Below are 14369 nucleotides of genomic sequence, written 5' to 3' on the forward strand. Positions count from 1 at the left end.
TCCGTAGGGTGGTCAAGCCGCCAGAGGTCATAAAGCTTATGAGCACGTATGAGCTTGCGGAATTCTGCTGATAGTCTAGCCTGTTCCGTAGAGGAAGGCCGGCCGTCCACTGAGTGCCTATCCATTATCTCAGAGAACGGCATATTGAAATCCCCTCCAAGGATCCGTGGAGCCGGAGGGTATTTCGCCAATCTATTGAGGACCCTACGGAGGAAGGGTATCTGGGAGCGGTTAGGGGCATAAACGTTGCAGAAAATAAATTGGCGGCCTTGTAGGGTGCCGTCTACAATAACATATCTCCCCCCTGGATCAGAATACGAGGAGGAAATCTGTATGGGGCACCTGTGAGAGAATAGGATAGCTACTCCCGCCGTCTTATTGCCTCTAGAGGCCGAAGCAACAGTGGGATAAGAATGGCGGGCGAACCTAAAAGATGCCTCCTGATCGAAGTGCGTCTCCTGAAGGAAGGCAACATCTGCATGCAGGTTGCGAAGTTCCCTCAGGAGAAGGCGTCTTTTGGTGTTAGAATTTAGGCCCTTGACATTGAGAGATATGCACTTAGCCATTGGGAAGGGATAAGAGGGCACTAACGAGGATGAGGGTACTCACTCCGTCCCAATGGGTGGAAGGGATCAGTCTCCAGAGCAGCATCGGCCAACGTGGACTCCTAGAGGGTAAAGGAGAAAAAAGGGGGGGGGGGGGGGGGGGGGGGGGGGAACAAGAGGGAGAACACATGGACACACAAACACAACAAAAAACAGAAAAAAGGAACCAGGAAAAGGAAGGGCACATGGCCCAAAAAACAAGCCTAAGTGGCCTGCAACGAGGCAGGAAAAAATGCCAAAACAGCACCATGGCTGTCAACTGGCAGCCCCACGAGGGAAGAGGGCGCCACCTGAGGGGAACAAAGAACATGGGAACACTCCGGAGAGGAGGGCCTAAGAAGACCACACAGCTATATATAGCAAATGAGTAACGGAAAGAAGGGACCCAGAATATCAGCAACAATGTAGATCACTATAACATATCTTGGAGGGGTGGGGGGGGGAGGGGGCCCCTCCCTCAGCCAGTAGGACCAGGGGGGGAGCGGGAACTCGCAGATCTGGGACGTCGCCTCTTCTGGCTAGCCGAGTGCCAGATGGATGGTGGGGGAGGGGGTGGGGGAGCCAAATACAGCTGTATTTGGGCACCGTAGAATTCCAGTTCTCGAAGGGAACGGGCCTTGGCCATGATGCTTTCCTTCAAGGTATAGTCATGCAAGCAGCAGATGACATCTCTGGGTGGACCGGAAGAGTTCCTGGGTCGAAGGGCCCGGTGAGCTCTATCAAATTTAATTTTGTGGGTAGATGGCTCGCCCAGAAGCATATTGAAGAGGCCTTCCAGGGTAGATTCTAGGTCATTGTCCTGTGTCGCCTCTGGGAGACCCCTGACCCTGATGTTATTGCGCCTGCCTCTGTTGTCGAGATCCTCAATGTGGCGCTGCATATCATCCAAGGCAGAAGCTTGTGAGGAAGCAGTGGAGTGCAGGCTAGAAATGTATGCCCGAGTAGAGTCATGATCATCCTCCAAGGTTTCAACCCTCAGTGCAATATGTTGGATGTCCTTCCGGACTGCAGCGATTTCAACCCTGAACGCATCTTTCACTTCAGTGATAAGGGTTAGGAGGTCACTCTTTGTAGGCAATTGTGAAAGCATATCCCGAACGCCCTGGGGGGATGCAGGCCCCAGTAGGGAAGCTTCAGAGTCCGAGTCAGAGTGCCGTCCCCCAGGATTACGTGGGACCTCAGATCGGGCAACAGATTGAGAGGTTCTGGGCAGGGTGGCATCTTGGTTGTTACTGCCAGCCTTAGTTTTGTCCTTTTTTGGCGGTTTTGAGGTCGCCATGATGTATGCTGAAATGCGCTGCTGACCCTTTAAGAGCCCGTGAGATTTGGCTGTCGGGTCACTGAGAGGTGATGGAGGATGACGGGGGTCTAGGGCACTGGAATGGAGAGCGTTAGAGGTGGGATGAGGCAGGGACAACGTCTGGCTGCTGGCAGGCCGCAGGGAAGGGGTTAACTCACCCACGAGGCCGGAGGCGCGCTCCAGAAAACAAGATGGCGCCGCGGCCTCCTCAGGCTGCACAGAGGGATCTGCAGGGAAGCTCGGTTCCAGGGTCCGGACAGACTGTGCCCGCGGCTGCGATTCAGCGGAGAGGCCGGCGGGCGGGAGCGGATCTACAGGCCCCCGGCACACAGGTGATTCTCGGGCCTCCGGAGCGGCGGGAAAAGATGGCCGCGGTCGCGGCGTAGTAGCAGCGGCGCCCCGTGTGAGGTACGGGGACGCCGACGGAGCCCCGGAATCCGGTCCCGCTGGAGGCGGCCGTTGTCTGGGGGTCCCCCTCTTGCCCCTCCACATATGCTGGGGGTGTTGGGTCGGGTAAGGCAGGTCTGGGTCCCTGTAATGCAGCTGTGTGGCTGAGGAGCTCCCTCACTCCGCGTCCATTCTCCTCAGCGGCTCGCCACGCCCCTCTATGCTGACATCTTCAATCTGAGAGACATACAGTTCTTTGATTTTCTATCTACTAAAATCTCAAAGGCCTCAGAGAAAATTGGATGGGTTGTCTGCTAATAAGTCTTTTTTTATTAGATGTATGGAGGGGTCCCCTGAGTTTCCAGTATTGTCTCCAAGACCTGGTTTGCACTTAATTTCACTAAGAGGTTGATGAATGTAAAACCATCTTCAATACCCAAGATGGACACTCCGCAGTGCCCCCCCTGTCTTCCAATGGTTCATGAATAGCATCTTCAGGGATGTCCATTACAAAAATATCTTAGAGCCCCTATTACACGGCCCGATATTGAGGAGGAAGCTTCCTCCTTGTTCCCTACTTGCTGTTTGTGCTGTTACACGCACAGACATTGAGCGGAGAGGAGCAGGGAGGCCGCGGGAAGCTGCAGGTGTTGCCGGGACTATATTTAGATTGTCTGGGTGGCCCATAGAGGAGAGTGACGGTCTGCTGCCGCCACTGCTGCTATTACACAGAGCAAAGGGCAGCAGATTGTTGCTATCGTAATCGGGATTTTAGAACATGCTGAAATCATAATTTCTTTCAAAGATCTGTTGAACCACTGACTGCATGTTGGCTCTGTGTTGATTTGACTTCTTAAGAATTCCCTCTAAGCCTGATTGGACTTATTGAACAGATCCTCTATATCTGATTTGCCTTTCCTCAGCATCTAAAATACACTATCAATCGTAATTATTTTCTGTATATTTATCCTAAAGTTCCACTTATAGGACTATATTGTGTTCCTCCTAATCCTCACGTAAAGATGGTGTCCCAGACAAACAACTCATTTAATAAAATAATGAAATCCAAACAACCCCTTTAAGGATCTTGCAAAGACATAGGTGACTTTGTAGATTGTTTCATATAAGGTCAAGGACACCGTTATAGAAGTCAACTGTATTAAGTATGAGATTTTTTTTCTTGTTAAAGGGTTTTTCAGGAAAAATTGATTGATCTATCTTCAGGATAGCCCATAAGTAACTAATTGGTGAGGTACTAACACCTGTCACTCATCAGCTGTTCAGGTGACACAGTGTATCGAACCACAGGGTTTCGCAGCTTACCTACCCTAAATAGCTGATCATCAGGTATCACTGATCACCTATCGATGGTCAGTCCTAAAATCTAATGATAGGCATAAAACTCACTTTAATATACAATAAAAAATTATACACAAAAAGGTTTTTATTAGAGATGAGTGAGGCGAATTTGGTGAATCAAGATTTGCTGCAAATCACGCTGTCAATTCCCTTTGTTCTACAAAGCGAATTCCTGCCGATTCGTTAAGGAAATTCCCCAAAAAACAAAATGGCGGCCGCACATGCTGTCTGGAGCGTCACTAGGCAGGAGAAAAGGATCAACCATAATTTCTTGAACCATCCAATCAGCTGTAGGCCCCCCTGTGATGTCAGCACCTCACCCTCCATGTAAGGCGGTTCGGTAACAGAGGTGGCCAGTTGGCTGTGTGTGGAGGAGAGAGCAGGATGGCAGAAGCAGCAGTTATAGCAGGGAGAGACTAACAGCAATATAGACAGAAAGGAGAGGAATGGCGGAAATTGGTTGAGTGACTGGCTGAGTGACTGGCTGAGTGACTTTTTTTATTGTGATTTTTTGATTTTTTTTGACACTTTTACACCAACATGCTTTAACAAATTCTTCCTTCTATAATAGTCCCAGCATTGTAGCTACTATAGTTTTGGCTGTTTTAATGAAATTCATTAAGATTCCATTTGCGAATCTTAATGAGTTTGACCAAAAATTTGCAAAGCTTGTTGCAACTAATTTCCGGCAGCTCTGCTCACCTCAAGTATTTAATCTTTCATGTATTCTTGGCAACCCACATTGTCAAGTACATTTTTGTGTCCCGCTCCTACATACAGCACGCTGACGTCCAGATTCTTGAAGGTGCTTCTATTCTTTTAAAATTGTATTTGAAGTTTTTCTACATGTTACCGAACACCAAAGTTAATATTTTATTTGAGATGGTAAAAGTTTTGACAGCGTGGCTCTTGTGAAATGCATTACAGTAACACTTAATCCTTGCCAGTATGCTGGAGGAATATAAATGAAATGTACATAATGCATCCGACTTACACAATCACTAGTTATAAATAATTTCATGCTATATACTTTCCATTTTGTGCTTGAAGACTCGGAAATCCTTTAATACATGCAATGTCTCTTCTAAATCCATAACCCCTTTCCCTTTCAAAGTAAAGTAAAATTCACTAATCCTCTCCAGTCTTCCTTGAAGACTGTATCGTCAACAGTTATACTTGGTTTTAGCTTAGTGGACTCTTCTAGAACCAGCATTTCTCTGAATTTGGACTTTGTATATTTTCACCATACATGCTTGACTTGAATCTATTCCAAACCAACGATCGGCACACCAGCTCACCGAGGTGCCAAGGGAATAGTCACACACGTATAAGGAAATAAATCCTGGCACTCACGTATTGCGAAGCAAAGTAAGATTCTGTGTTTTATTCACACATGGGACGCTGCACGCGTTCCGGCCATCAGGCCTTTTTCAACAGCATCCGTTATTCCATAGACTTCAATGCATTCTTGTTAAGCCAATTAACATAACGGCCGTCTTTTTAAACACAAAAAGCGGATGTTTTTTTCCTTTTTTGGACGTTGTGTGAACATAGCCTAAGAAATTACAGTATATATATTTATAGTCACAATCGGCTCTTTTAAGGTTCATTTAGTGGGTATTTTACCTATTTTCTAGCAGCTTTAGATTTTATGGACTAACATTGATGGCATCCCTAGGACAAAGGGCCTGGAAGAAAGCGGCACTATGAAGGGCAAAACACAGCTTGGTCGTTGGGTTCCCAGGTATTGAGCCCCCACTGATTTCACATTGCAATAAGCCATACATTTAATAACTCTGGAATAATAAATCTGCATAATGTTTGGAACCTGTGAAAACTACAGGCGAGCGGCGGATTTTATTCAATATAAATAACATTAGTCTGTGCTGTAAGTTTTTTCTTTTAATATGTTGAGACAATTATGCTGCACTTTGCTTTTAGCCTGTAATGAAATGTGCAATTTCATTGTTTATGTATTTCTGCTGTTTGATATTGAGTTACAGCAGAAGCTCCATTAAGGGAGCTGGAAACCGAAGGTATTTATAAAAGTTCTTTATAAATGGCATTTCAGGTAGACACTCGTACTGCTTCATAAACTCACATTAAAAAGCTAAGTCAAAACATGTTGCTCCCAAATGTATAACCAGACAGATGGCAATTTCTGAATTGAAGCTTTGTGAAATGGCATCAGGAAGGCTCGGAACACAATGAGAGATGTTTAGTTTATGTAAATCATAAGTGGCCGTGTAGTCTGTAATTCCCCATATAAAAGATTACAAAACAAATGGGAAACAAAAAGTACTACTTATTCTGGCTGTCAGTAAGCCGGAGGAAGACCATATCCAACATATGAAATACATATTGTCGTGTTTGTGCCTTTTTTTTTTTTCAATTATTGTGCACTGCCAGATACTGAACAGAAAGGGGATTTAATGTTGTGTTTTAAAGTGTATCTATCATTGCAAGAAAAATATACTAATGCTAGGTATCTGTAAACGTGGATTAAAAGTAGGGAAGCCCAAAGGGTTGTGTTTGCTCCCTCCTCCCTCTCATAGCACAAGTCTGATACAGGCTGAGACAAAGAGACTCTTCTCCTCCCTCCTTCCTCTCACAGCACAAGTCTCAGATATAGGCTGAGACAGAGACTCTTCCCTCCTCCCTCTCACAGCACAAGTCTCAGATATAGGCTGAATCTTCCTCCGTCCCTCTCACAGCACAAGTCTCAGATATAGGCTGAACCTTCCTCCATCCCTCTCACAGCACAAGTATCAAAACCCGGCTGAGACAAAGAGACTCTTCTCCTCCCTCCTCCCTCCTCCCTTCTCCCTCTCACAGCACAAGTATCAGATACAGGCTGAGACAAAGAGACTCTTCTCCTCCCTCCTCCCTCTCACAGCACAATCTCAGATACAGGCTGAGACAGAGAGACTCTTCTCCTCCCTCCTCCCTCTCACAGCACAATCTCAGATACAGGCTGAGACAGAGAGACTCTTCTCCTCCCTCTCACAGCACACGTCTCAGATATAGGCTGAACCTTCCTCCATCCCTCTCACAGCACAAGTCTCAGATATAGGCTGAACCTTCCTCCATCCCTCTCACAGCACAAGTCTCAGATACAGGCTGAGACAGAGAGACTCTTTTCCTCCCTCTCACAGCACATATCTCAGATATAGGCTGAGACAGAGAGTCTCTTCCCTTTTCCCTCTTGCCTCTCACAGCACAAGTCTCAGATACAGGCTGAGACAGAGAGAGACTCTTCTCCTCCCTCTTCCCTCTCACAAAACAAGTCTCCGATACAGGCTGAGACCGAAAGACTCTTCTCCATCCTCCTTCCTTCTAACAGCACAAGTCTCAGATACTGGCTGAGACAGAGAGACTGCTCCTCCCTTCTCCCTCCTCCCTCTCACAGCACAAGTATCAGATACAGGCTGAGACAAAGAGACTCTTCTCCTCCCTCCTCCCTCTCACAGCAAAATCTCAGATACAGGCTGAGACAGAGAGACTCTTCTCCTCCCTCCTCCCTCTCACAGCACACGTCTCAGATACAGGCTGAGATAGAGAGAGACTCTTTTCCCTCCTCCCTCTCACAAAACAAGTCTCAGATACAGGCTGAGACCGAAAGACTCTTCTCCATCCTCCTTCCTTCTAACAGCACTAGTCTCAGATACAGGCTGAGACAGAGAGACTCTTCTCCTCCCTCCTCCCTCTCACAGCACAAGTCTCAGATACAGGCTGAGACAGAGAGACTCGTTTCTCCTTCATTTTCATATCACAAGACTTAAACAAAAATCTTAGAGCAAGATAGATATAGCTTTTATCTTCCTTACAAGTTCCCTGCTATCCTGGAGATCTATATGGTGTCATGGGAGCAGCTCCATCATCAGGGTAATTGCAGAGTTATTTACTGATGACAGCCACTGCTCAGGACCTGCACGGAGGTCTGTTGTGAAGGATACAACCACTTTAAGACCCCCCCCCCCCACCCATGGATAACCGGAACAGTAGGGACTAGGTAAGTATAACTTTGGAGGAAGGGTGTTCCCTCCAGGAAGAGCTGCAAAGGTTACTTTAATATAATGTAATAGTACTGCATCTTGGTTTTCTTTGGTTTCATATTTAGATTTTTGTGATCATTTGCTGTAAATGAATGTGAGAATTATGTGAAAACCAATGTGCCGTTTCCATATAAATGGTGGTCCCCATTGCCCTCTGAGGCCATTATCTCCACAGACCAAATGAGGGCAAATACTGTTGAAGAAACAGGCAATAACTTTTAATAATAAGTTCCAAAACATAGTCATTTCCCCTTTAAAGACTTTTTTGTGATAATTTTAATAATCCCAAATATATTTTGCCTGGAGAAAACTACAATGTAAGGCGTATGTCTTAAGTCAACGCTTTTAGAAACGAGCTTTTTCTACAATCAATTTTCTATGGTAGACTGATTGAAATATCAGCTTAATTTTGATAAACAGCTCAATTTATCATTTGAGAGGACATTTGTAAATACCTCTAGGTCCCCGTAGGTCTCGACTCTGTGAAACGAAATTGAAAATCCAAAAACCTAACCGGATTTTTCCCACTTGTAAGCGGAGAGGTATTTGTGAGCCTCTTGGTAAGGTCGGAAATTACTCGGCCATAATTTAATTTAAGTAGAAGCCTATCACTTTACCCCAAAATAAGCAAAAATAATATTGATTTTACAGCGCTGTAAGTCATTACAATTTGTCAGCTTTTATGTTGCAATTAAATTGCCTCGGGGAAACCCGGTATAGTTTTTCAATTTCGGAAGCTGGTAAAGGTAGTGGATCCTGCCAACTTCCGTATCTAATTAGCTATAAATTGTTTTTTTTATAGCTAATCTGTTACTGCTCCTTCTTAAAAAGAAAGATTGTTTGTTTATTAATCTCTTACTTTCCAAAAACAGCGCACCAGGATTTATACAGCAAAATGGCAAGCTGTTTTGTTTTTTTTTTCCTTTGCTACAGGAGGCTTTAATTTATTGCATCCTCTAAGTACTAAGGACTCTGCTATGTGTCTTCCTGGCATATTGTTTATTCTGCATAGGGGAAATATATACAAGAGGACAATATTGGGTGTTTTATTGTTCCATGCTTCTGTATGACTTTCATGAATGAAAATTATAGCCAACCTATCAGCTGTGCCAAGCGTGTATGAATACTAATAAGTGTCTAGTTTAGTTATTTGTGAGATACAGTTATCATGACCTCCATATTTGTATTGTGCAGAAATATAGGGTGGTATTCTTTTTTTAATCTCTGGGCATAATTATTTCCCCCAAAACACTCTGCTTTTGGCCTTTCTTATGTGCAGACCAGTGTACGTTTGCTTACCAACAACTAGTTAGCTCCATACTACAGAGTCGCAGTAATGCGCTATATTGCCAAATAATGACAATAATTGCCAAGGGCCATATCTATTAATATGTGTATGATAAAACTGAATTCCGCCAACGTTTTTCAAAAAGTTGCTTTCAAAAAGTTACACAGATTTGTAATTAACTTCTATTTAAAAATATCAATCCTTCCAGTACTTACCAGCTGCTGTATGTAATGCAGGGAGTGTGGTTTTCTTTCCAGTGTGATACAGTGTTCTCTGCTGTCACCTCTGTCTGTGACAAGATTCAGTAACGGTCTCCAAATACGAAACCACTGCATTGACTCCCGGCGTCTGGAGAAATTAGATGTCAACCCTAGGTAGTCCTAGAAAACACAGATACAGCCTGGCAGCCCTAGGGCGGCATCCAACTTCTCCAGACCCTGGGAGTTAAAGGTTCAGTTAAGTTTCGAAGAACATTGCCGAACCTGAACACTTCAACAAGTCCGCTCGACCCTAGTAATTACTTTTGGAGTTCGGGAATCCTTTTTTTTTTTTTCATTGTTTGAACTATTGTCTACATATTGGCTTACTCCTGGAATCTATTCAGTGATTTAGAGTAACTTTATAGAATTGGGAGTCTGTGCTATGTGGAAGCCAGACATCAAAAAGATGTATATCCATAAATATTAAAACGGGATAAGATTTTTGATGTTCAAAAAGAATTATAGCCGCGGCATAAATCTCCGGGAAGTCCATCAGAAGGTATCATAGAGGGGCTTTATATCATACGCGGAAAGTATTATGTTGAATAATCATTTTTCTTTGGGTTTTCTGGAGACATCTTCATTGCTTCTACATAAAATGCATAATTTCAACTACTTCAGTTTAATTTAAGTGTTTAATTTTTATTGTTAACCATGAAAAAGGCAAGATAAGCTCTTCACAGGGCCGTGGATTAGGAGTATAATAAAATATAATTCTGGAAGAAATATTATACTTTTATTAATAATAATAATCAAGCTCAGGAGTGATAATCTCCTTCTCCCTGCAAGCTTCCATAGAAGACATCTTCTCATTTGGAAATTTATCTTTTTTATGGGCATTTCTGCCGTATCTTACAGATTAAATTCCTTACTGAACAGGCGAGTCATCCAATGTATTACTTTATATCCTAACATCAGGCAAACTGCAATTATAGGATGGCAGATATAATAGGTGAAATTTCCGCTGCATTGAGCAATGGGTTGCAGGTTTTTATATTTCAGGCAAAAATTATTGTATTGTTTTTTTCCCCCCAGGTCTTAAATATAACAAGACAATACTAGAAAGTCAAAAATTAGCAGTTTTTTTTTTAAAAGTCATTTGGCTATATTCTGGCTTGCATTAGAAAGGCTGATGGACTTTATAAACAATAGAAATTGACTGCGTCTCACATATCCTTTCAGGATGAAGTACAAGAACAGAGTGTCTTTTGTTCTCCTTTTAAACTCACCCTACGAAATTAGAAGGAAAGTTCTTTTTTACTGGTCACAGTTGTCCATGGACCATGTCTAGAGTTGCAGTTTAGTTCTATTTACTTAAAGGGTTTATCCAGCAAAAATATTTTTCTTCCAAATCAACTGGTTTCAATAAGTTATATAGATTTGCAATTTACTTCTATTTAAAAATCTCAAATCTTCCTCCTACTCTGGACTCCTCTCTCTCCTACTCTGGACAGTTCCTGTCGAACAGAGATGTCAGCACTATGTCAGCATGAAAAGAAAATTTCCTGCAGGACGTATGGCAGGTGATAAGTATGGGAAGACTTGAGATTTTTAAATAAAAGTGAAGTACAACTCTATATAACTTTCTGAAACCAGTTTGAAAGAAAAAGATTTTTACTGGACAACCCCTTTAAAGGGAACCTGTCCCCATAAAAAGCTACCTAAGCTATCTGCATCATGTTATAGAGCAGAAGAAGCTTAGCAGATTGATATATATCTTATATGGTAAATGATTCAGTATAACTTGCAATTTGTTGATTGAAATCTCTGATGTTTCCATGCTAAAGAGTCCAGTCCATTGAGTGACACCGCCCACTGGACTCCTTACCACAGAATGATCAGGGATTTCAATCAACATGTTACTGAATCTTTTCCCTCAAATAAATAAATATATATATATATATATATATATATATATATATATATATATATAAAAATCTGCTCAGTTCTTCCTGCTCTATAACATTATGGTAATATATTAGATAGCATTGTCTTGGTGACAGGTTACCTTTAAAAAGGAATGAGCAGTATCAGACACAACCTATGAACAAGGGTAGCACTGTTTGTGTTAAAAAAAAAAAAAAAAAAAAGCAGATTATTTTTTCAAATACTGGACAACCCTTTAAAAATCAATTATATTGCATTAACTACATTTTTCCCATTATTTTAACAGGCAGCATCATCTGCTTTAAGCAGCTTGGGTCATGTCTACACTGCAATTGGCGATTACCCTAATGCACTGGCCAGCCACAAGCAATGCGTTCTCCTGGCTAAACAATCCAAAGATGAACTGTCTGAAGCTCGAGAACTGGGGAACATGGGTGCCGTCTACATTGCAATGGGGGACTTTGAGAATGCAGTTCATTGCCATGAACAACATTTGAAGATTGCAAAGGAACTTGGCAACAAGAGGGAAGAGGCCCGGGCGTACAGTAACCTTGGCAGTGCCTTTCACTACAGGAGAAACTTTGACAAGGCAATGTCCTACCACAACCATGTTCTTGAACTTGCGCAGGAGTTATCTGAAAAGTCCATTGAGATGCGTGCCTACGCCGGCTTGGGTCACGCTGCACGCTGTATGCAAGACTTGGAGAGGGCTAAACAATACCATGAGCAACAACTGTCTATTGCTGAAAGTCTCAAAGACCGGGCAGCCGAGGGTAGAGCTTCTTCCAATTTAGGTAAGTGCCATTACAATTTTAAAAAATTTTCAGTGTTCTTCCAAATTGTTTCACAAGGTTTCTTTTTTAGCTTTGTAATGAAATTAAACAGATTAATTGGCCATGGTTAGATTGATTTTCCCATACCATACACCTTTTAATGTTCTCCTTTATTTCCGTAAATAGTCTTCCTTTTCAAATAATTAGGAATAGGTATGAAGAGATGTCCACCAAACACAATGAGCAACTTCCAAACCATTTCCAATTGAATAGATTGGTGGATGGAGTCTATATATGATATTACTCTTATACTTTGGCCATTTTATGATGAGCATAGATTTTTATACATGGTGGTTATTACATTTCAGATCAATGAGAGTTTTTGGAAAGTGACAGTGTTCAGCTTTTAGTATTAATGTATATGGAGGCATCCCCCCATAAGAAGATGCCAGGTGAAGCATTGGACATGTCGGAGTCTGGCAGCTGTCTATTCTTCTGTTGCCATAGAGAATGCCAATCTGATTGTGTATACTAGATGTGTGGTTGTGTTTAAGAAATTGGCTGTTGGCCAAAAGAGTGTTCAGCCGACAGCTATCTACAGTATATAAAGTGCATGGCCACATTAAAGGGAACCTGTCACCCCCCGTGCCGGGGTGACAGGCTCCCGAGCCCCCGTTAGAGCCCCCTATACTCACCTGATCCCGCTTCTGGATCCGGTCAGGTGACGGAGATCTCAGCCGCTGCAGCCCGGCGCGCGCGCTGAGAGATGAGTCCAACGCTCATAGAGAATGACGGAGCGCTGGACTCTCCTGTCATTCTCTATGAGCGTTGGACTCATCAGGTGAGTATAGGGGGCTCTAACGGGGGGTCGGGAGCCTGTCACACCGGCACGGGGGGGTGACAGGTTCCCTTTAAGATTGGATGAGTAGGCAGTATTGCAGACTATGAATGTGTGATGAATGTGGGTGAAGCTCTGGTGACCAGAAGCAAAATTGTGAATTTTTCTGGACTAGTAGCTGCTAAAGAGAAAGAAGTGGGCATTTGGTAAAATATGACTACATTAGCCCGGTGATAAGTAAAGGTATATTAGACAGGAAAACATACATGCAACAATTCATCATATCAAAAATAATCAGAATTCGGGACCATAGAAACAGAAGATTGTCGGCACATAAAGACCACTGGGTCCATCTAGTCTGCCCTTTTAGTATTTCCTTTCCTCTTATCTTAGGATAGATATATGTTTATCCCAGGCAGGTTTATATTCACTTATTGTACATTTACCTACCACATCTGCTGTAAGTTTCTACCAAGCATCTACTACTCTTTCAGTAAAGTAATACGTATCAGCTGCCTAACACCGCTGACACCATCTAAAGGCTCTTATTTCACCAAGGCTCCATACCTTTGTAACATGCGCCTGCGTCTCTCCAGGTATATACCAAGAACCTGGCCGGGATATATATACCATTGCAGACTTTTCCAGCCGCTGCCTTACAATATATATATATGCATTACCATGTAAAAAAAAAAACACTAATTGTTTCCTCCCAGTTCAACCCTACCTATACATCCTGGCAAACCTTCCGCCAACAGAAATCATTAAGACTAGTACCATGGCCGCGTATTTTTCTCAGAAATCCTGAGTGCTGAAAGGTTAATGACATGTCACTAATGAACAACGCCAACACTTTTGTAGAGCGATGTGTGATCATAACGGTCACACAGCTTTAAAGCATGTTATCGCTAGACAGCTGCCCAGAACATTGGTTAGGATACAATATCCGCCATTGGACAGTCTCTCTAAATGAGTTAGTAATCACAGTGAAACCATGTTGCCTCTGTATATAATAAGATTATTATTGAAGACTCTAGAATTTTTGCTTGTGCTATTATCTGTGCCTGGCTTGAATCTAGCGTGTAAAGAATAAATTGCTGACGGTATTAAATTCACAGATTTCATTATAACATTTGCACAACTGGATGAGTCTTGAATATCTGCAACAATATAGAAACCTAATTTTGGCCATCTATTTCCTTATGCATGGGCTTAGCAAACATGTTATAAATGAGACTCCCATTAAATTGAATTCAAGTGTGCTACATATTATTCGGTTCCGACACATGCTGTTGATCAAATGATGCTGTGCTATTCATGAAATTTAATAATAAATGTGTCTAGGAATATTAGTAGCACAGAGATTTTTTTTTTTTATTAATATCAGTCTTTGCTTCTCTGTTAAGCTTGCTCACACCAAGACTATTTGGCTGCTTTGAAATCCATTGGGGTTTGGAAAAACTATGTATTTTTGTATTTGTGAGTCTGTCTGCTCTGTAATGTGGGTGGATGAATATCACATGTTCTGTCATCATTTTGCTACAGCGTTTTTCATAATGAAATTAATATTTTCATGTATTTATTTCATTTAAACACGGTTTACAATGTTTTTTTTTA

General features: G+C 42.6%; 1 protein-coding gene across 4 annotated transcripts in view; it reads left to right on the forward strand.

The window, feature by feature from the left end:
* The window catches only part of TTC28 (tetratricopeptide repeat domain 28), a 511132-nt gene that overhangs the window by 292720 nt on the left and 204043 nt on the right, over nt 1-14369 (forward strand). For all 4 annotated transcript variants that reach the window (XM_069961294.1, XM_069961296.1, XM_069961295.1 and 1 more), the window contains one exon: nt 11428-11935. In XM_069961294.1, the coding sequence (XP_069817395.1) occupies nt 11428-11935 (508 nt within the window). The remainder of the gene's footprint in view (nt 1-11427; nt 11936-14369) is intronic.

This window comes from Dendropsophus ebraccatus, chromosome 3, assembly GCF_027789765.1.
Source record: "Dendropsophus ebraccatus isolate aDenEbr1 chromosome 3, aDenEbr1.pat, whole genome shotgun sequence".
Classification (NCBI taxonomy): domain Eukaryota; kingdom Metazoa; phylum Chordata; class Amphibia; order Anura; family Hylidae; genus Dendropsophus; species Dendropsophus ebraccatus.